The sequence below is a fragment of the Stegastes partitus genome, unplaced genomic scaffold (genome assembly GCF_000690725.1).
Source record: "Stegastes partitus isolate 25-593 unplaced genomic scaffold, Stegastes_partitus-1.0.2 Scaffold792, whole genome shotgun sequence".
NCBI classification, from domain to species: Eukaryota; Metazoa; Chordata; class Actinopteri; family Pomacentridae; genus Stegastes; species Stegastes partitus.
Genome location: NW_007578523.1, coordinates 104,402 through 126,538, shown reverse-complemented (window position 1 = coordinate 126,538; position 22,137 = coordinate 104,402). Strand labels below are relative to the sequence as shown.

Genomic DNA, 22,137 nt, shown 5'->3' with positions numbered 1-22,137 from the left:
ACGCGGCGTTGCAGCGACGAGCTGCTTCCTGCGCCGCTCGCCCACCTGCTGCATCACACGCCGTAATACGGAGACGGAAAGCATCTTTTCAACCTTTCTAAGTGAGAAACACTTAAGGAAAAGTGCCATCTCTCCTGTGAGCATCACTCAAGTATCCAACCCCCTTTTTCGAGCGTGCACTTCCTCTGACGGACACAGAGTTGTGTCGTGCAAGTGGCGGACAGGTTGGTGTTTGTGTGACCTTTGAAGAAAATAGCAAATTGATTTGGGTGATTTTTTTTCACCAACTAAAGAGTTCCTTACTGAAGGCTACTGACACATAATATTCACATAAATATGTTTGTTTTACTACAGCGTGGAGTTTACACTTACAAGCTGCACAACACAAGAAATCCGCAGCAATCAGTAACCATAGAAACATGTTTTGCCATGGTTACGCTGCTCCAAAACTGTGAGTGCAAACCTCGTAATTCACATCATCAAATATGCCGTGTCTAAATATGGGCTAAAGATCTCAAAGAGGCTCTCTCTGGTTGAAAAGAATCGGATGTTTATCTCTGCTGTAGGCTGCGTTGGGTGCAGAGGTGGCGCTTCCTCCATCCATGTTTAAGTAAAGGTGGAGGTGCTGCTAACATGCTAACAGGGCAACATTTGCACCACATGCTGCCAGTGGAAGGTGTGAAATGTCACTTTTTTTTCGCCAGATTTATTAACATAACAATAAAAAAATCTATGCTTTGTAATCACAGACTGTATATAAAGTTAAGTAAACTTTTTGTAATGTCATCCGTAGGTTTCTGAAGGTCTGTATTGCCATTTTGGCAGTGCCTAACTTCAAAAGTGAGCAACGAGATGAAGCAGTGGTGGAGCTGAGGCAGACTGCCCCTACTTATGTATAGCTTTAATCGTTAATACAATTTCAACAGGTGAGTTATTTAAAAAAAAATTAACCCCCTTCACAGTTGTTCTGAATAGAAGTTACATAAAGAAGCCAAAAAAGTTTTTGGTACCAGACTCTAAACATGTTTATTTCTGATATAAAGTTGAACATTTTAACACAGAGGTCGATGGGGATTGACTCATTTTTAGAGGCAGCCTCAAGTGGCCATTTGAGGAACTGCAGGCACTTATGTATTGGCTTTTTTTAATTAGCACTGAAGGTAATGCTCAGTTTCAACTGAAGATTCAACCCTGATGCCACATTTAACTGATGATAACTGGTAGCTTCCTTTTTTTTAGTATTTCATTCTTTAGCAGCAGAGAAATCTTGAGTTTGCACAGCTGACTGCCTGATTATTGTCTTTAGCTACTGATGGTTGACGAGTTAGAGGAAAAATCTGAACTCTTGACCCCTGAAGTGAGCGGATCCGGTGGTTCTGCTATGCTGTGGGGGCAGTTTGTGGGCAGTTGTCCCCTTTGAGGGAAGACTTGCTGAAAAATCAATGCAAGGTTGTTCTGAGTGATCATGTACTTCCCATGAAGAGACGTTTCTCTGCTAATGGGAGCGGTTTCTTTCAGGCTGACAGTGTTCTCATCCATCGGGTAGTTAACCTACAAAAATCTTTAGTTAAAGTAAAGAACTGATGAAGTAAAGTAGGGGGAAAAAATAGTGGTTTATATACTTAGTTAGCAAAACAGTGCAAAATGCTTTACCTAAGACCTAAAAGGCATTAATACACAATATTGTAAAGCAGTTAACTAAGGATGGAATGAAAAATAATAATACAATGATACAACGATGATTATATTATAGCTGTTATTTTATCACTAAGCTTTGTGTGTATAAATATATATGCATATTTCAAGAATTTTCCCATTAGTCTTTTAACTTTATTCCCGACAGTCTGTTCTCTTTATATCATAGCGTGTCTCTGGGCTGTGGGGCTTCGCTTTTTTTGTTTGTTTTTTTTATCCAATCATATTTCAGCCATCATGTGTTGCCGGGGTCACAGAAATCTGCCTCTTCAGAATCAAAAGCGCAGGCGCCTGCAGCTTAAAATGCATTGTAATGAAACTGTTGCTTTAACCAACCGCCAACATCAAAACATCAAATGAGGGAATATCTTCTGGAAGAATGGTCCTCCATCCCTCCAGTAGCTTCAGTGACTTGCAGAATCAATACCAAGGAATCTGTTCTGGCGACACACAGGGACCAAACACTAAAAAACTTCCTATCCATTTGTCACCCATCTTTTTTTTTTTGCTTTTAATGTTCACTTGTCAAGAGAATCAATACAATAAGCTGAAGAGACAACAGCATGTTTAATGAAATCGATCGTCCGGTTCAGAATTACTTCATGTTTCCGAGTGAAGCTTCAGTTTCTCCTCAGCAGAGGACTGATATGGCCGCTGTGCTTTTATTGGCTTGTTGCACCGTCATGACTGTGATTGAGGCTTTCTTCAGGCTGCGTCTCCACAATACTCAATTTCAAACTTTCCCCTCTCTGATTGTTTTCCTCCGTCTCTCCTCGTCTTGCTCTCCCTTCCATCTCGTCCGCTCTTTGTTCTGCGTTTGTTCCTCCTGCCTGGTCTTTCAGAGGCTGTCCTTCATCTTGTTCGATCCCATTTCTCGACATCTTCTTGTTTGAGCATCTTAGTGTTTTCAGATTCTCGCTAGCCGTGGCGAAGTAGTTCTCCAGCTCCGCCACGGCTCCTTTATCAGAGAACAGGCGGTCCAGGTAGGCCTGAGCGTACTGGTCTGAGGTGATCAGGTCCAGGTTAATTGAGGAGGACACGGCTGTAGATTCACTCTCAGAGACTCTCCGTCTAGCTGCCTCTGCCTCCATGCTGGATAGAGGGATGGTGACACTCTTTCCTGCCTCTCTGTCCGTCACGGTGAGTCCCGTCATGCCGCCCTCCTCTGTAACCTCTCCGTAGGGGTCACAGGCTGCCTTAAGACCCCCTCGACATTTAACAACACCGATTGTATTCGACTTGTAGCGCCTAGAATGAGAACATTGGAGTGTTTAGAGACAATTGGGTTGGAAGAAAGAACAGAACTTTTCAATCAAGTATCACTTTTTTCTCGCAGAAACTGACTCATTTGTGTCACTTTATGAAACACTTGTGCACCAAACTTGTTTCATAAATGCATATTCATGACTTTAGACAAAGCCACAGCGTTGCAGGGACGCTGTCAGCTCTCACACTCATTGATGGAAAACTGCGGCGTTACATTTTCATGTTTCTTCCCATTTCACTCACATGTTGCTGATTATGTAAGGACTGCACGGCCGGGATATTTTTACTAAGCCCAAAGTTTAGGGCTCCACTTTTCTGACAGTCTGATGAGCTTTTTTTTGTGTCTCTGCTGTCATATTTGGAGCAAGCTGCAGAGCAGACAGGCAGGTCCTGTGTGGCTGTAGTTTCCACTGTCAGTGTGCTTTATTAGGCCTCTGCTTCTGTGTGTTTTCTGTCTGACATGATCTCAAAACAAAAAAAAAGAAGCTTATGCATTTTACATGCTTGTCGGTTGTCCACCAGCTCCAGCAACAGTTTAAAAGCTTCATGTAAATTCATGTTGCTGGTCAAGCACATAAAAAAAAAAAAATCCCAGAGGGGTCAGAGATGAACTTATTCTCTCGCCTCAAATGGGAGAAATCACATCCAGCCCACGCAGTCATGAAACAGATATTATTGCTAACTTGCAGCCCACTTTGCAGAGGGCATCTATACATGTAGGAGCCAGTGACCCACAAACACCATATGTACATGTTGGCTGGGGAAGCTGCTGCTGCTGCTGCTGTCAAGGCAATAAAAAAAAAATACCCTTGATTGATGCATTTACCTGTAAGCAGGTATAATCTGAGTCAGGTCTTCTTTGTATTGCTCCAGAGCCGCTCTTGCAGATAAAGGCTCGGCTTTGCCCTCAAGAACAGCCAGATGAACCAACATCTGGGTGTGAAATGCTGCTCCACTGGCCCAGTGTCTCAGAGATCTAAAGGAGCAGACAGCAAAATAACACCACTGCATTTTACACTGACTTCACTGTACTACATCATCCTGTATTCCCTCACCTGGAGTCGCAGTCTCCTCCCAGCAGACAGGTCTTCAGCTGGGTGAGGAGGAGGCTGAGCTGGGTCTCCAGTCTGACCGAGTCCTGAATCAGCTTGTCTTTGTCACTCAGGCTGATCCTGCAGCGCTTCAGGTATTCCTCCATCACCTCCTGAAGCTCCCAGACTCTCTGCTGCAGTGAGAAATCCAAGCATGTGTCATGTGTTGCAGCAATCTTTGGGGATTCACGAGTATTTTATGCATTCTGCGCCTCCTAATGTAACGTTTTATTTTGCAGGATTATGAGCACAATTGGATAAAACATGTAGTTGCACACAAGACTATTATATTTAACGTACTTGGTATGTAATGCTTTATATGTTTGGGGTTATTTTTAAGCCATTTTGCCATCATTTGACAGTACAGTGAAAAGACAGACAAGAAAAAGACAGAAAAGAAGGAGAGAAGAACGGGCAAAAAACGCCCAGCAAAGGGACACAAACCCAAGGCAAACCCATCGGAGACTATAGCCCCTGTAATCAACCACTTGAGCTATAGCAGCGGCCCATCTTTTATGTGATTAACGTTGATTTAGAATCTTTATAAACAACATTTATATTGAGCATAAACAAGCGAGGACTTTGTGATGGTGTTGGGTTTTTGTTGGGGATTCATCGAGTCATTCTTTACATTTTTTTTCATGTTGTGTTTCAAAAGTATCCCCTTCTTTGTTTCGCTTCCACTCTGGTCAGTTTCACCTGCGTTTCGTCACCCGATCAGCCCTTACGTGAGCACATAGCCTTCTCTGTCTATCTGTTTACCTGCCTGTCCTCTGTCGATCACTGTGTTGTTGGTTTGTGCTCGTTGGGCTTCAGTTTTTCTTGGCTTGTACGCAGCCTGTTGTTCCTGAAGCCCTTCAGCCGCCCTTTGTTGGAGATGTTCCCCGTCGGCTTTTGTTCTCCCTCATCCATCGGTAAGTTTTTATTAAGCTGTCTTTTGTTCCTTAAACCTGCCCGTCTGTCTGCCTGTGCGTTCTAAATGCGTCTGAGCTCAACGTAACGCCTTCATGCCTGGAAACCTCGCTGCACTCCATTTGATAAATAAAAGGTTGAATGAATAAAAAAACGGTTGAATAATTTTGCTTATGGGCCTTATTTATCTTTAATCCAACTGGTAAGCTCCACATAATACTCTTAAATAGCTCAAATGTGCATTACTAAAGGTTTTTTGCCTGCTTACCAAGGCTTTTAATATGTTTTCATTAAATGCTGTAGAATTGTTTTAAAATAATTTCGATTGAAACCGCACCCATAAATATTTCAGCAGGCGCGTATCCGTTCCGTTATTTGCCACCGGGCCTCACCTGGCTCGACGATGACCCCGCTGACTTCCCCTTCACACCCGATGACTGTTTCGATGATGTGTAGGCCATGTCCATCACCATGGTAACCACGAGCCCCACCAGGCCGGCCAGCCGAGGCTCGTCCGAGAAGCTCGACAGTCGGCCAATCAGGTCCCTCAGGTAGGTGGGCGCCCTGTTCCCGATGTTGCCCTGCAACTGGGGAGAAGAGAAATGAGGAGGAAGTTTCACTGCGTTGTGAAACGATGACAGAGCTCCGGCCTGCTGTTTCCTATTATCTGTCTCAATAACATCACAATGTTAGCAGAGCAGATTGCTCTCCCCTCCTCTTAAAGAACAGCTGTGAACAACATTCTGTCATCATCATCATCATCCTACTGGTCCTTGATGGCCACCATATTGATTTGCAACCTCTTTCCAAACCCCAACAGGACTCCATCTTTAATACGGAGCGGCGGCGCTCAGTTTTGCACTGTTTGCTTTCTTAAGTGTTTCAAGGCGAAAACCATCTTCCTCCTTCTGCTGTTAATCTCCAGTCTGCACTTCATGGCTGAATGGATTTAAAGGTGATCAATGAGCAGTTCACCTGATCAGAGGAAACACAACATGTACTTCTTTGTAGTCACTCTGTCTCCTCTGTGTTTGGCTCTTATGCTGCTGCACTCATTCAGCTAAATTATTCCCAAACATGCAAAGCTCTGATGTATATTGAATTCTTATTTTTTTTAAGCAAGTGCCACAAACATTGTGCTTTAACTGTTTCTATATTGATTTTAACTAAATGTTGTGTTCCTATCCTTTCTCAGTAATTAACAGCATAGCCTTTATTTGCCACCACAACAGTCACACAGCTCTTGTGTTTGCTAACGAGCTTTCTGCAGGTCTCCACTGGGATTCTGGTCCACTCCTCCAGGTCTTTGAGGTTAAAGGCTTTTTTTTCTCCATCACTCACATCACGGTTTCCTCCACTGAATTCAGATCTGGACTCTCCTCCACAATGCTGATATTGTTTTCTGTTAACTATTTATTGTCCACTTTGGCTCTATGTTTCAAATCTTTGCCTCGTTTAGGGGTCAAATGGTGTCCAAGATTTTCAGCAGACCGCCTGATGTTTTCCTCCACAATCCTAATGTTGTTCTCTTTTCTCACAATGGTAATTACTTGAACAAGTTTGCCTGGTTTGTCAGCTGAAAAATATCCCCAAACTATTACATTCCCACCACCATACATGACTGTGGGGATGGGGTTCTTGGTGTTGAAAGCTTGTCCGTCCTTTTCCCAAACAAAAGCCACGTCCCTGTGTCCAAACAATTTTTGAGCTTTTGTGTCCCTGTCTTGAAGCAATGGACGGCTCCTCTTTGGTAAACATCCCTGGAGCCTTTTTCAGGGTCTGCTTTGAGATATTGATACCAGATTTGCTCAGATTAAACAGGACAGCCTTGTTGGTGATCCTTGGAATCTTCTTGGTCTCTTGCACTTTCATTCTCAGGAGTCACTTTTGACTTCCTATCCTTACCTTTAAGATTCTGATTCTGCTTTGCACTGTGGCCACAGTCACTTGAAAACCCGTGGATGTGACTTTACAGCCTTTCCTCATCTTGTAGACAGCCACACTATGCATGGAGCCTAACAGCAAGCTCATGACTTTCAATACTACGTGACAAGAGAACCACTTCCTCAGCTGTTTTTAGTTTACAGTGTTTTAGAACGTAGTAGAACAGAAATTAGAACCACTTGATGTAGAAGCTGCATTTTCTCAAAAACTAGCAAAAAATTCAAGGGATGTGACCGATTTTGGAGATGGCATTTGTAATAACAAGGTAGAAATGGTTAAAATGCATCATTAACTCCTCGAAGATTAAATCTTTTGTCACTTGTTTATACCATTTGCACCCCAAAGAAACCTACAGGTTAAATATAAATTTGGATATCATTTAGATCTTGGTGTCACGTTTTCTTTGAATGTATTAACCTGCTGCAGTTGTTCCTGGAGGGAGGCCTGGGAGGCGGCGCTCTCCGTCTGATTGGTCAGAAGGACGGGATGGACGACCCCGAGGTCAGGTACGGCGCCACCTTCCAACATGGCGTCGTAGAGGAGGGAACCAATCGCATCCTTCGCTTGAGAAAGTTCCTCCTCTGATGAGAACAGCTGACCCATGATGAGTTCTGTGTTTGTGCAGCGACCAACGAGATTATTTTCCAAATTTATGGCAGCATCTGAGTGGAGAAGAGACACACAAGAGAACATTCAATGGTTTGTTTGTTTTCTTACATAATTATCATGACATTTAAGACAAGCTGTGAATGTCTGTAGCGTCTACACCACTCAACACACATGCAATATATCGATTTAATTCATCAGCATTTGCAAAATACCTCAAAAACTGCCCCCTAACGTTCCCATCAATGCAATGACTTGGTGTTTGGGACAACCGGCCTCTTTTCTACCCCTACTTCCCGTCTTCCTGCTCTGTCTCCGCCTGCTGCAGTAAACCCGTTCACCAAGACAACACTGCAGCGCAGCAGAACCCAGCAGTAAACCTACACCTCCCTCTAGCTGCAGTAGGCTGGGAATGCAGCGACTCCACTCCAAGAACCCCGGCCGGTTCGACTGAGCGATCTCAATCTGTTTTTGTTGCCCGTCAGCTGCCGGTGCATGAAAAACGAAGGCCTCTGAGATTAGCTGTTGTGCAATCTTTCTTATGGCGTTATCTTAAAGTGAATGCGTTATAGTGAAATTAAACTAATCGTCCTCGTGCTGGGGGACTCCGTGGAACAAGCCAGAGGTCCTTGGGAATGAAAGTAATAGCTACAAACTCTTAATGGCTGTGTTAAACATTGAAAAAATAGGCCAAGGGCTTTCAGCTCTTTTATTTAGCTAAATGGAACAGTGGCCTTGGCGGTGGTGGTGTGATGTTGACTTTTTTTACTTGATCAAATATGGGGCAAGGGGATTTGGGATTTTATGTAGCGTGAGCGATGTTCTTTGTTAACTGGGACAAGGGCTTGTGCACATTGTCACATCAGAGTTTTGTGTATATGACAGCTAAATGAAACGCCCCGACACGCTGTCCCGGGCCGTACATCACGTTAACGCGGACGTCTCAATCATTCAGGGTTTTGTGTGTTCGGTCGTGTGGTGCCATTTCTGCACAAGCTCCATATGCCACATGTGGCACCTGTCGGACACGATTAGGCTTTATCATTTAGCGTCGCAAAGCAGCAGATGGTGGAAGGGCTTAAAGGTCAAGCCAAAAAAAGAGAAAAATGTGCAAAATTCAGACGAGAACTAATGACGCTACAGGTGAATGGTGTAGCCAGAAAATCAAGGCGAGCAAGCAGCTGGCTAAATGCAACCCATCACTTTCCATAATTTCATCTTTTGTTGTCGGAAAGTGACTTGTCACTTACCTGGAGACCAGAAAACCTTTGTAACGGTGTCGCCAATCTGATAAGTACTTCTTGAGAACTGCAAGACTTTGCACTTATAAGTATGAAAAGAACAGACATGAATAATACAATTATTGATATCTGAATCCCATTTAGCTGCTTTGGCTCCTGATGTTGTGAATGCTGGATCACTGTCACGATGTCAGAGTTTACTGGGACAGAGCAGATCTGTAGTTAATGATAAACATTACACTTTAAGAATTTGGAATCCATTTTTGGAGCATATCTATTGAAAAACAACCCTGCCTCTGGGACATAAAGGCTCTTTAATGTGCTCCAAGGTGCCACAGTGAGTCTGATATGACATTTAAAACAACAGGCACGAAACAAACCAGAAACATTTTCTCCTTTTCCTTCTCTTCTTCCTCCTCCTCCACATTTTGTTTCCTCCCTCCAGTCTGCTTTCCATCCTGCTGCTCTCCCCTGTTCCTGCTGCTATTGTTGATTCTGATATCTTCTGTCAGTTTGTTGCAGTGTTTACCGGTTGCTGGGAGAGTCTGTGTGTGTGAACATTTCTCTCTCTGTATTCTCGGCCCTGTTGACACAATTCACACTCCTCCGAGAGCAGGGGGAAAAAAATTATCCAAATGTGCTCACGTCACAAACACAACAGCACTTACGAGAAACAGGCAACAATGCACACATGCGTACATGACTAAGTGGTGAAAATGTAGTGCTCTCTCGCTCTCTTTAGCTTTGTTTTTTTTCCCAGTGTCTCTTTGTAAAGGTCTCATTTCCATCTGTGAGTGAAGTAAAGATGAAAGAAGGTCCAGGCGAGGTCAGGAAATAGAAGAAGGGAGATAAACGAAAGAGGAGGTAGGGGGGAGAAGAAGAGGAAAGAAAGGCAAAATAAAATGAATAAGCGATAAAGTAAAGGTGATGTTTATGGCAGAGGGGAGTTGGAGGAAGATGACAGATGGACTCACACACAAACACTCTCAAATTGTGTGGCCTTTTAAATGACAGCCCTCTTGAAACCTCGCTGAATATTAATCATAACGCGCTGAATGTGTTATTTTATGAGATAATGGCACTTGAAAGTCCAATTTAATTTTCAATTAGACTGTAGATAATTCGAGGAGTGGACCTGCGACATTTACATCTGTGTGAGCAAGTGTCTGTACATGTAGACGAGGAAGATGGAAAAAGCTTGTGTGTGTGTTTTTTTATGTGGATGTCAGAAGTTATTGTTCTGTTGTTGAGATTAAGACCTGCTGTGATGTGTTCAGTGATAATTGGGGAACTGTATTGAATATCAATGCATATTGAACATGTGGTCTATGTCTAGACTGTATGTAAAAGATGTAGAATATGTAAAAAGCAAAGCTAAAATGGAAGAATCTTAAACCTGTGTTCTTTCTAACAGCCAGCAGGGGGCGACTCTTCAAAAAGAAGTCCAATTGCACAGAAGTCTATCAGAAAATGACTCTAATTCTCACTTGATTTTCTACCTCAGTGAACATTTTCCTAATCAGTTTATGGTCTCAGCTGCTAGTTTCAAGTCTCCTTCAGTACAGCAGGATGTTCATTTTGTAAATTATTGTCCCATTTAGAGGAAAATAGCCGATAAAACAGGGTATATTTTAGGGAATAACTACCTTGTGATTGACAGATCACTGCTATCCCCGTGTTCTCAGTCAGATCAACCCGTTACTCATAACGTCTGGTTTCAAAAGACCACGATGGGAGGGCCAACTGCTAAACTCAAGGCTTGAAAACAGCAGTTCCTTATCTACACGCACACATAGTGTTCACTCAGACCAATGCTCAAACAGATGCTAATGCCACAGGTCCACTGCTTCACTTATCAACTGTCTAACTGAAAATTTAGTTGGAATTTCAAGTGACATCACTGCGGTTACCTCCATCTTTAACAAGGGGGTGATCAAAAAGTTCCAAGACTGTGCCAATCGAAATCAAACACCTTCAAAGTAGTCTACTTGTACAGCGACACAGTAACACTCCCTGGAAGCCCCAATATGTTGACGTGTCAAACACCATCTGTGATTAGTGCTAAACTGTGTGAAAACAGCGACCCTTCCACCTGAATTTCATTTTGGAGATGAAGAATAAGTCACAGGGAGCAACATCTAGCAAGTAGGGCAAGTGGGGAGTGATGATTGTGTTGTTGTGACCAAAGAAACCTGATGTAATCACCATACTGTGAGCAGGAAGACTCATCTTTCCATTAAATGCTCTCACCTAGACACCGTAAGGCATTACAGTAGGACTCTACCTTGACAATTCAACATGAATGAACAAATTCCCACGGCACCATCACTTGAATGTTGTAGAAAACAACCAGCGAGCTCCCGGTGCCCGTGACCTGATGAACTTCATCCAGTTCAGAAACTGTGGGCTTTTCCAATGTGAAAAACTCTTGTTTCTCCTCTTGGTGGTCGCTGCAGAACCACCTATCATCACCAGATCCTGATATGAGGTTTGGCCTTTCCAGAATGTGATGTTTTCCTCTCTGCTTCGATTTGAGGAGCATATAGAAGCATCAGGCAGTCTCCTGGCTCGTAAAAGTTACTGCTCACACACGGTGCAGGCGTTTGTACGTGATGCGCTGTGTGCATCTCGTAAAGTCTATGGAGTATATTTTGTAACTGTGTGACCAACTTTCATTCTTTTCAGTAGCATTTACAAATTTGCTGGCAAAAACAGTCCAACTTGTTTGGCAAAAACAGTAATCCACTTTCTTTGTCTCTCCAAAGAATCAGCTCCGTCTCTTGGCCTTCTCCGGCAGATGGAGTTGCCCAGTTGTCATGGAGATTTTTTAAAATTGATTTGAGGTGGCCTAAGTTACACATTTTGGATAACAGAAAACTGCAGAGGGAAAAAAAAAAATCCTGGCTCTTGGTCTCCATTTAATCCACCCTCGTGTTTTTTAAAAAAAAAAGTAAAAACAACAGGGAAAAATTGCAAGGGACATTTATTAAATTAAAGATAAGACGGGAACAGTCTAGGCCGCAGCAAATTGCATCATTTGTGGCTACATAGTCGCCCTGACTCACAAAAATGTGTGTAATAACACCACTTAACAACCACATTCAACAAATTTTTGTCAAGTTAAGGTCATGTTTGCGTTTGAGAGTCGACTTCTGTACTCTTGTCCTGCAACACCGCTTTCATTATTGTCAGAACTCATTAGCCCACAGAGCTTTCTGTACATACACTCTTTGCATCCAAGGCTGCGCTAATTAGTTCAGCATGACAAAGTTGTGACACAAAGCTGCTGCTTTCTTTGCCCGCTATATTCATCTCTGCATCCTTTCCCTCCATTTCTCCACACCTCTTCATCATTTCTTCTCTTTCACCCTCCATTTTATGGCTTGTCTTCTTTATCTGCCTCTCTTTCTGCCTGCATCCACCTCCCTCCCTCCCTCCCTGCCTGCCTCCCTCCGATCATTTATGGAGTGTGGAGGAGAATAAAAACAAGTTTAATGTACAGTAATACATCATACCATGACTGCTTTGCCAGGCAGCATCCATTTTGTGAGGCTGTTGTGTTCACTTAGCAGCAGTGCGGCTAATTATTGCAAATGACAGCTGTTGAAAAGAGTATTAATGTCTCCTTTCTACATGGATACGTCCAGTTGTATGTGGCTGATTAAAGTAGTCACAGGCCAAACTTCAAAAAAAGAAAATGAGAGCGACACAGAAAAAGAGAGCCTGAAATGTGTCTTGTTAGGTAAAAGCCCCATAAATCCAACTTTAACTTTAATTAAAGCTGTCACTGGCTAAAGGTACTCTAATCATCATCCATCTTGGCGCCCTATAAAGTTTACATCTGAAGCACTTTGATGTAACAGGGTCTCTGGATGTGAGACGCTGGATGTTGTGAAGCTTTCTTAACAAGAAAAAGACGAAAAAGGTTGTTTTTCTAGAGGACGTTATGTTCTAAATGAACAATGGGATGCATTTGTCAGCTAAAGTTTATGTAGAAATAAAGAAAACTTGCAGGAAAAATCATGTGTTCACTGTCAAAGTGTGGATTTTAATGAGTATGAGTGACATATACACGACTGCCTCTGGAAGTTAAACACTTAGTCACCAAATCTTTGTATAAAATGTGTGATTTGATATGCAGAAAGTGGGGGAAAAAAGTGGATAATTGATGATAAATCCAGCTGGCCAACCTCCAGAAGCAATATTACATCAATCTACAGCTCTTATATAAGCATATTTGCTTATCGTAAGTCTCCACATTGTTAAGCGTATGCAGCACACGGTGGCAGGTCACGGCAGCCTGTCAACATCTGAGGCGTTTATAGCACAAGGCAACAAGCAGAACACTGTTCATCGAATAAAGTGAAGAGATTAAATATGTTTGGGGGTCATTAAAATGTCAGAGAGAAAAGAGGGAGATTAAAAAGACAGAGTGTGACCGGGCAGCAGGAGAGACGCAGATAAGAAAGGGACTTAGAGTAAGTGTCAAAACATATTTTGAAGGAGCATCTCCCTGTCTGCAGGAGATAATGGAGGGAAAGGAGAGAATTGCAAGAAAGCACTTACCTCTGCAGAGAGTTTTTCTCTCAGCTTTGGAGGAACACCTGCTCAGAGCTGCCTCCAGGTAAAGTACTGCAGCAGAGGTGTGTGTGTGTGTGTTGTGTCTGTCAAATCCGCAGTGGAGGAAAAACAGTGCGTACACTTGGGTCTGTGCACCACTAGATAATCCTTAAAAATGTATTATTCAAAAAGAAAAGTAATTACATAATCTGCAAGAATTACCCAGAATCTATACTGCATTAGATAGATAGATAGATAGATAGATAGATAGATAGATAGATAGATAGATAGATAGATTTAAAATGATAAAATATTGATTAAAAATAGAAGGAAAAAATTGTCGTAGATAACGAGGAGGGTAATGGTCTGATTATGGGGGAGTATTTTCAAAACATAAATAAATAATTTATCCTCATATATTGTCCTCATATAATTTTCATTTTATTTTAATGCTTTTATTTAAATTTTTATTATGTTTATATTATTATAAATATATGTCATTATTTCATGTACATATATTAAACATAAATTATATGTTGACACCCAGACCCACTCGCAATTTTGCAGTTGAAAGAGTTTGTAATCACCTAAAGTGTGCATTGAGGCATTTGACAGTTAAATGATCTCCCTTCAGTCCCTGTATGGAAATTAATCTGAGTGTAATTATGTAATTATTACAATGAAAACATCCATATGAACGAGTACAGTTGACATCCACACGGTGATGAGTGTTTGGATTAATATGCAGATTGTTGTGTTTTGGGTGTTTTCTTCTTTCCTTTTTCTCTCCGGTGTCACAGAGACCCCTGCTGGACGGCAGATCCGTCTCCGGTGTAAACAAACCGGCCAATATGGCGGCGCCCATGGTCGACTGAAGATGTGGCAAACTTCTGCTAGCACGGATGAGCTATTGTAGACATTTTTACAACATAATGGCTGAACCGAAAAGCGAGGGGAGTTCGGTTCGTTACTTCTGCACCGCCGGTAACGGGATGGAGCCGTTTTTAATGGACGAGGTGAAGAAGAAGCTGGCGGCTGAACATGTGAGTGTTAGCCGTTAGCCGTTAGCCGCCTGGATGCTGTTTAGCTGCATGTTAGCAGGAGACCAACCCACAGCTGCTGTTTAGAACTACACCGACTTTATGTTGGTTTTACAAAGACTCTGAGGAACAGAAATGTTTTATATTGACTGTGTTGTATGTGTGTACAAATCAAGAATTAGCCTTACTAGCTTGTCACAGTAAATAATACTGTTTATAGCTAAGTAGTGCAGCCAAAGAAATACAGAAAAGTTTTGCTATTTTAAAAAAAATGTATAGTTAAACTTTATTTTATTCCGCTGTTGTTCCTCTCCTCTCACATTAAGGATTGCTGTTCATTAGTGAAATATAAATATATTGCCTCTGTGCACACCTTAGTTCAGTCTTTGCCAATAAACAATCAATTCTTAAGTAAGACTTTAATTGTGGAGCAATTTTCATTCAAATAAAATGCAACACAAAGTGCTTTACATATTAAAAAATAAATAAAAATACACCACTCACCCTTCCTCAGACTTCGTTCTAATAACCATAAATATATGAAATGAGGAGACACCAGAGGCAGCTTGAGGCAATAATTCAGAAAAGGAAAAACAATGAGACAAGAATAAAACCTTGAGTTTTCTTTTTAAATGATTAACATTTTCTACGGCACTCAAGTCCTCAGACGGCTGTTTCATTATGAAGGATTATTGCCAAAGGTTATTTATGCTGCCCGTGTGTGTGTTAATGTTAGATGTGATGGTTTGTATCTCGCCTGTAGTTAGTTGATGATGGCCTTCACAATAGTCAGAACCTCACTGATGTTTATAATTGATACGGTAAGATAAGCCTTTATTAATCCCACTATGGAGACATTTGCAGTGTTACAGCAGCAACGGGCGTAGTGCAAACGTATCAGCAACAAACAAACATACATAAGTACTGATTATGTGGATATTCAGATATTGCACAGATTCCTCTGGATGTGGAAAAAAAACACTATTGCACGTGTCTATATAATGAAAAACAATTATATGGTGCAGATTCTTACATAAGAGGATAAATGTTGCTACTGCACAGACTAGATGTAGAAAAACTGATATTGCAAAGAGTTTTGTCTGTTAATGGAAGCGGTCTTCGTCTTAGTCAAAGTGAGTCACATCCACATAAAACATTGTAGTAAACCATCAAGTCTGTGCCAATATGATAGCACCTAATTTATATATTAGTCTAAAGGCTGATCAGCTTCTACTTTAACAATCCAGTATTGGTCAACTGAGGGTTTGAGTTTGTTTTATGTAACTTGTGGATAATACAGCTGCTAAAGAGTCCTTAAAAATGAGACATAATTTTTGTTCCCAGGTGTGTCAGATGCCTGGTAAAGTGTTGTTCAGCTCCTCTGCAAGGATCGACAAAGTCAGTGACCTGAAGGCTGCAGAGAGACTCTTCCTTCTGTTGAAAGACGACTCACCCTTGAAGATATCTGCACACACCAGCCCAGGTATGTATGCCTGTCTTTCACCTGAAGTGTAGTACCCACGCCCTGTGGTGTTTAACTGCAACTTTTGCATTGATTGTGTTTTCACAGCAAAGGCAGCCTCTGTGCTGCAGTCCAGACTGCTGGGTGACAGACATCAGTGGAGCAGTGCTGTAATGACATGGAGCCGCCTGCAGGGGGAGCTGGCGGGCAGCAGGACTACTGTAAAAACACCAAAACCTGAGGAGGGGAGAGGGAGTGAGGAACAGGGAGAGAAAGGGCAGAACTGCCTCGTAGAGTGTAGAAAAAGTCCAGAGGAGCAGAGGGAAGAGGAGAATGTAAATGGGAGGCCGAGAAGTGGTGAACAAAATGGAACACAGACACTGGAAAAGAAGAGAAAGAGGGACCATGAAGAAGAAGAAGAGGAGGAGGTGAAGGAGAGGAAGGTTGCAGCTAGTGTTGAGAATAAAGTAGAGAAAGGGAAGTCATCTGAGAGACAGAGGAGGAGAGAGGAGGAAGCAGAGACAGGGATGGATACGGAGTTTAGCAGCTGTAGAAAAAACGGTAAACATGAAACAGACGTCAGTGGCAGAGAATCGGTTTGTGATCAGCAAACAGCAGGACTGGAGCAGGATGAGGAAAGTAGCAGCAGGATGGTGGATGACAAACCAACAGAAAGTGTGCAGAATGGTATGAAGATGGATCATTTTTAAAGTTTTTCAGTACAACTTGTGTAATGTCAAGTTCTAAGAGAAGTATATTTTAATTGATGCTGTTCTTCTGTGTTCTCATGTTTGTCTTCATTTGAAGTGAAGACCACAGAAGACAGAGATGAGAAGCCACTGAGCGCCAGCAGGAACAAACCAGAGCTGCCTTCTTGTGTCCCGGTTTCTTTTAGGATTAGCTGCAAATGTACCGGATCTCTGTCCCGGTGCTTCAGCGCACAGGTAGAGAACATTACACATGACAAAGCAGAGTAAAGTTTGTGTATTGTTTCTGGCTGTTGTCTGCACTGTATGTGTTACAAAGACGTACAGTTTGTGTAAAGATAGAAAATCTTGTTAAAGCTGCAAATTGTGAGGCTTCCCATCTCTGTCCATCTCAAACGGGCTCTTATACTATACAACATTTTCTCAGTTTATTTTAGGGTTTAAAAGTTCACACATCACTTACTGCCGATCCATTAGTGGTTCATCTTTAAGTTTCACTGTCAGATGGACGTATTTTTTATTCTTCCTGAACTGCACACCCAAACAGACAGAAACAGAGATCTGTATTAAGCTGAGATGTCATTTACAGAAGTAGGCATATGTGTGTAATGTTCACAGGATTATTGTTTGTTTGCATTTTGTGTCTGATACAGGAGGTGAGCACCGTGATTGGAGCAGGTCTGAGCAGACTCCTGGGCTGGAAGGTTGACCTGAAGAATCCCCAGCTGGAGGTAAAGCTTTATTTATTATCAGGTAATTAACTGTGTGTCTCTACAGGTACGAGGGGGAAGTAAATGCTCCTTCTCTGGATAATGTTGTTGACTGACTGCTTTCTTTCCTGTCATTTCATTCATGATGTTGCTCTTTTCTGCAGGTTAATGTCTATTTGAGTGATGACCACTGCCTGCTGGGGATTCCACTGACCAGGTTAGTGGTCGTTTTCTTTACATTTAATACCTATTATTAATTCTGTAACACACTGGGCTGCCACTAATGATTAATTTCACTGCTGATGATTCTGGTGATTATTTTCTTGATTGATTAATTAGTTGTTTTTTCTATAAGATGACAGGAAAATGTAAAAATATTGATCAGTGTTTCCCAAATCCCAAGATGACATCCTTAATTGTCTTGTTAACATCCCAATGATGTTCAGTTTGTCGTCATGAAGGAATAAAGAAACCAGAAAATATTTTGATTTAGGAAGAGGGAATAAAACATTTTTGACTTTTTATATTTACAAGAACTGCTCGGATTCAGTTGTCAGAACAGTTTTGTCACTTTAGTGATACAACTTGCAACGCTGATGTGCTTGATGCCTTTCATCATGCTTTAGCAAATTTATGCACCCCAAATAATGCTAAAACTGTTGAATATCCAGTTCTCATAACCACTGGATCTATATACGGTGGTGGGTTACAGAGCTACTTCATATTGCAGCTTTAAATAATTTGTAAGGCCCACGTGAGTTGTGGCTTCTCTCTGTTCCCTTCAGGTTACCTCTGGCTAAGAGGAGCTACATTAAAACCACAGGACTGAGGTCTACCATAGCCTGGGCTATGACCTCACTGGCTCACATTCAGGTACGAGCACACACAGCTGCTGGATGGCTGTCGCTTCACTCTTCATGTATGGTTTCTACAGTTATGACTTCTCAGACCTGCGAGGAAACGACACTGTTGTGTGCATGCTTTTGTTTATTTATGCAAATCAGACGGCATCATCAAATAATGCAGCCCTCCCTCTTCTTTGTCTTTGTCGCACAAAGATATTAGTTTTGTTTGTTTTATCCCCTTAAAGAGGCAGAGTTAGATTTAAATGTGACCATTCAGCAGCTACACTAAAGCGTATTTGTTGTCTGTTACCATGCAGCCTGTATGGAAAGCGTTTGCATGCCAACCGGTCAAACTGTGATGTAATGTCGCCCTTCAGTCACGGCTGATCATGTCCTGTATGTTATCCTCTGTTTCCCAGCCAGGCTTCCGTGTGATCGACCCCATGTGTGGGGTGGGAACCGTCTTAATAGAAGCGGCACGAGAACACGAGGTCAGGACAGAAATCAATGCGGCGCTCGTGTAAATCTGTCATGCGGAGAAATGTCTGGAAAGTCATCTTTTTAAGTATTAATACGTTTGGAACTGGACAAAGCATGTAAAGCATCTGATAAACGGTTCAGTCCTGGTACACATGACTGCTGTCTGTGTTTTTTATGTTATGCAACGAACATAGTTGAGATATGCAGTCATGGGTTCTAATTAATGCTAGTTTTAGATGATTTCATTTGTTTTTTTTACTGATTACTTTACATTTGATAAATAATTTTTGAATATGTAATTTTTTTACTTATAGAAATGCACACATCATAAAGATTAATACACAAGTTTGGAGTTTTCAGTCATAAATAGTGTGAAGCTGCTGCTGTTAGAATGCGATCAAACGCTGTCAATGGGATGTTCAGGCTGCCTGCTTCCTGGGGACGGACGTCGATGATGGACAGCTGCAGAGGGCCAATGAGAACATAGCGTTTGCAGAAATGGGAAACAGGATACACCTGCTGAAAGCTTCATCTATGGGTAGGAAACCTGCTCAAAATGACCTTTGGAACAGTACATTTTCAGGTTGCCATGAAACATCTCACATGGTTGGCTCTGAGCTGATTTTCATACCCAAAGAGACACACAGTGGTGCCGCTTTACAAACAGTACAAGCATTTTTATAGTAGAACCCAAAGATGTCCCTGCATTCATGATCAGTTAGTCAAATACATGTAAAGTATGATGTAAACCTGCTCTAAGTGTCAAGCGTATAGCAGTTTGTACACACATGTACTTAAAAAATGGCACGATTTAGACTTTTGACATGACATTAGTGATGCACAATGGTATTGGCCTCATCACTGATATCAACATTTAAAGGTTTTAAAATGAAAAATCAGCCCAGATGGAACACATGGACAGGCAGCATGAAAGTTCACAGTTTTGTTTAAAAACTATACATGAATAAATATAGTATGTTTTACATGTAATTGAAGTAGTTTTCATATTTGAAATGCTGTGTATGTTATGTCTGCACCTGACAATACGAGCTGGCATAATAATATGTTGATCCCATCAGAGGAGAGATTCTATGTTTTCAGCAATTAGGTGGAAAAATATGTACATATATCTCTATCTGCGTCGGCATTCAGCCAAGATGAGCTGGAAAATAACAGCATATTGGATACTGGAGAAGTTCCAGCATCATGTGAGCCTTTATGAAATGCAGCAGCTTAGAAAATAGATTGTTGTTTCTTCTTTTGAAGAGGAAAACTGTCTGCTTTTTGGAAAACTGACAAATGTAGGTCAGATTAAAAGACAAAAGCTTTTAAAGCTTTATTTGAAACTTTAATTTGTGACACTGTTACATATTAAGTCACTGATATTCTAGAGAAATAGATGAATAACTCTCATGCTGTGGTGCCTTTCACTTAATCCATACTGCGTACGGTGTAGCTTTTAAAACCTGAACTCCTGACTTTAACTGTGGATCCAGGGCTGTGTGTTTTGGATGGGAACCGCTGAGTGGGCGGTGAGTGTGAATCCTGCTGTCATGTATTAAATTACCTGTTGGCTTGTTTGTCCTCCTCTGTGTGTGCAGCGCTGCCTCTGCCCGACGCCAGTGTAGACGCTGTGATCTGTGACCTGCCATTTGGCAGGAAGTTTGGCACCAAAACAAACATGGCTGCCAGTCTGCCACTCATCCTCAGTGAGATGGAGAGGTCTGTTCCTCTGTTTCACTTGTTTCTTTTAGGACTGTTCGGTGAATCAGAACATGTGGTTTTTGTGTGTGTTCATGTCCTGTGCAGGATTTATGTGTCAGGAAAGATTCTCAGCTGTACAAATGTAGACATTATTTTTTGTCCTTAATATAACTAACATCTTAATGCATTAATCTTCATGGAAATCACAGAAAGAAAGAGTTATAACGCCCATTAATCTAATGAATGACTGTGTGTTTAGAGTCCTCTGTATCGGTGGTATCCTGGTTCTCCTCCTGAGTCCTCAGTTGTCCTGTCTCCTGAAAAAACTTCTGACTGGACCGACGTCTAACCAGGAAGCAAAGCCTCCAGCTGGGATGGAACGCAGCCCGTCTCCTTCTGTATCTCCCACAAAGCAGCAGACTTTCCAAATCCACCCGGAGGTCAAATCCTCACCTCACCACAGTCTGCTGCCCTCGTTGTCCTCCCTGAAGCATGAAGCAACTTTCAGAGTCAGTTTAGGAGCAATAGATGGACTCATCCATAAATATGTCAAAACAGGCTCCTGATCAGTGATACTAGAAGCTACAGTTCAGAGTAATTAGTTTGTTTGTGTTGCTTATTGTGGAAAATGTGACGAGTCTGTAACATGTTTAGGTTTGCAGACATTTCTTAAATCGAAGAGTATGTAAATAAATATATATTTCTAAATAACTGCCGAATGCTTTGGAAGTGTGGATTGAATTTTTAGCATTCCAGAGTCCTCTGCTCTTCAAACAGTGCTCCAGTTTGTTGGTTAAAGATCAACTCCTGAATAGGGACTTTAAATCTCTTGTTTCTTTCACTTTAGGTGTGATTTTTGGGACAGATGTGTTTCAGACAGGATGAGTTTGATCATACACACTTTATTAACAACAAAAACGATGAGAAAATATGCTTGCAGGGACTTTTCAACCTTCTTGCTCTGTGTGTGACATTCAATTCCCAAACTGTCCGGTTTCCATGAAGAAGCAAATCTTAAAAAACAGCTCACAAATGTAGGCTTTCATTTAGTAAAACCTCTCAGTAGTTTTGTAAAGCAGTTCCAGTTTTTCGCAAATATTACTCAAACTGGGGTAAATCGTGCTTTTCTTGGAGACTTTTTCATCTTCTAATTTAATACACATTTGCTGATCTGATAATAACATTGAGATGATGATGCTCGTGCTAATGAAGGAACATGTGACCCAGTGCAGCTGCGTCGCTCACTAATATGTTTGCAGCAGACTTTGGACCACTAGAGGTTTATGGCACAGAGTAGGAAACAATATCAGAATCGGCTTTATTGGCCAAGTATGTGTACACATACAGCTCTGTTTTCGTCTTTGCTCGCAGCGTACTTGCACAGAAAAAACACACATGCAGTCAAACAATGGCTTCAAGTTTAAAATAAAAAGGAAATAAAGTTTAGTTGTTGATGCTTGTTTAAAGTAAACCAAAAATTGTGTACAAATTGTGCAGGAATACAGTTATTACTAATACATACAAGGGGGTGATGCTTTATATACATGAGAAAGGTGGATGACAGTGCAATGAGGCAGAAATCAGTGTTTCTGGAATGAAATATGAACATTAATATACAATATATACGTTGGTTTAGGGTTAGAGATTAAAATAAAAAACAAAAACCTCCTGATGTCATTTTAATCTGAACGATAGTCTGTGGGAAGAAAAGCTTCGACTGCACAGAAAACACTCGTGATTGGGATTGATAAATTATTGGATTTGATCTTTTGTTGACGCAAATAAAAAGTTTTCAGTGGTGGGACCTTTGTTCTGCCCGCAACAGGGACCCCATTGACTCACAATGATGCCATCTGCTACTGTTCAGCCCTACT

The 22,137-nt window shown here is 41.6% G+C and overlaps 2 protein-coding genes across 2 annotated transcripts; one reads left to right on the top strand and one right to left on the bottom strand.

The window, feature by feature from the left end:
- Nucleotides 1–2,178: 2,178 nt before the first annotated feature.
- On the bottom strand, nt 2,179–7,800 carry LOC103364904 (uncharacterized). Its single transcript, XM_008292194.1, has 6 exons — nt 7,730–7,800; nt 7,326–7,570; nt 5,357–5,551; nt 4,017–4,186; nt 3,788–3,937; nt 2,179–2,943 (listed from the first exon to the last, which is right to left on the bottom strand). The coding sequence occupies exons 2-6, from the start codon at nt 7,509–7,511 to the stop codon at nt 2,358–2,360; spliced, it is 1,287 nt and encodes a 428-aa protein (XP_008290416.1). The 5' UTR covers nt 7,512–7,570; nt 7,730–7,800; the 3' UTR covers nt 2,179–2,357.
- A 6,427-nt stretch (nt 7,801–14,227) lies between these two features.
- thumpd2 (THUMP domain containing 2) lies at nt 14,228–20,979 on the top strand. Its single transcript, XM_008292193.1, has 11 exons — nt 14,228–14,358; nt 15,700–15,838; nt 15,926–16,504; nt 16,625–16,761; nt 17,178–17,255; nt 17,399–17,451; nt 18,020–18,107; nt 18,499–18,570; nt 18,983–19,097; nt 20,161–20,281; nt 20,523–20,979. Exons 1-11 carry the CDS (start codon nt 14,248–14,250, stop codon nt 20,827–20,829), a joined length of 1,800 nt encoding a protein of 599 aa, XP_008290415.1. The 5' UTR covers nt 14,228–14,247; the 3' UTR covers nt 20,830–20,979.
- Nucleotides 20,980–22,137: the final 1,158 nt, after the last annotated feature.

Excerpts from the sequence above, each read along its gene's own strand:
- LOC103364904 (XM_008292194.1), bottom strand. The coding sequence starts at position 7,511 with ATGGGTCAGCTGTTCTCATCAGAGGAGGAACTTTCTCAAGCGAAGGAT. Across the intron at positions 3,938-4,016 it reads GGAGGAGACTGCGACTCCAG|ATCTCTGAGACACTGGGCCA; the intron begins GTGAGGGAATAC and ends CTGCTCCTTTAG. Across the intron at positions 2,944-3,787 it reads CAGATTATACCTGCTTACAG|GCGCTACAAGTCGAATACAA; the intron begins GTAAATGCATCA and ends TTCTCATTCTAG.
- thumpd2 (XM_008292193.1), top strand. The coding sequence starts at position 14,248 with ATGGCTGAACCGAAAAGCGAGGGGAGTTCGGTTCGTTACTTCTGCACC. Across the intron at positions 15,839-15,925 it reads ATCTGCACACACCAGCCCAG|CAAAGGCAGCCTCTGTGCTG; the intron begins GTATGTATGCCT and ends GTGTTTTCACAG. Across the intron at positions 16,505-16,624 it reads AACAGAAAGTGTGCAGAATG|TGAAGACCACAGAAGACAGA; the intron begins GTATGAAGATGG and ends CTTCATTTGAAG.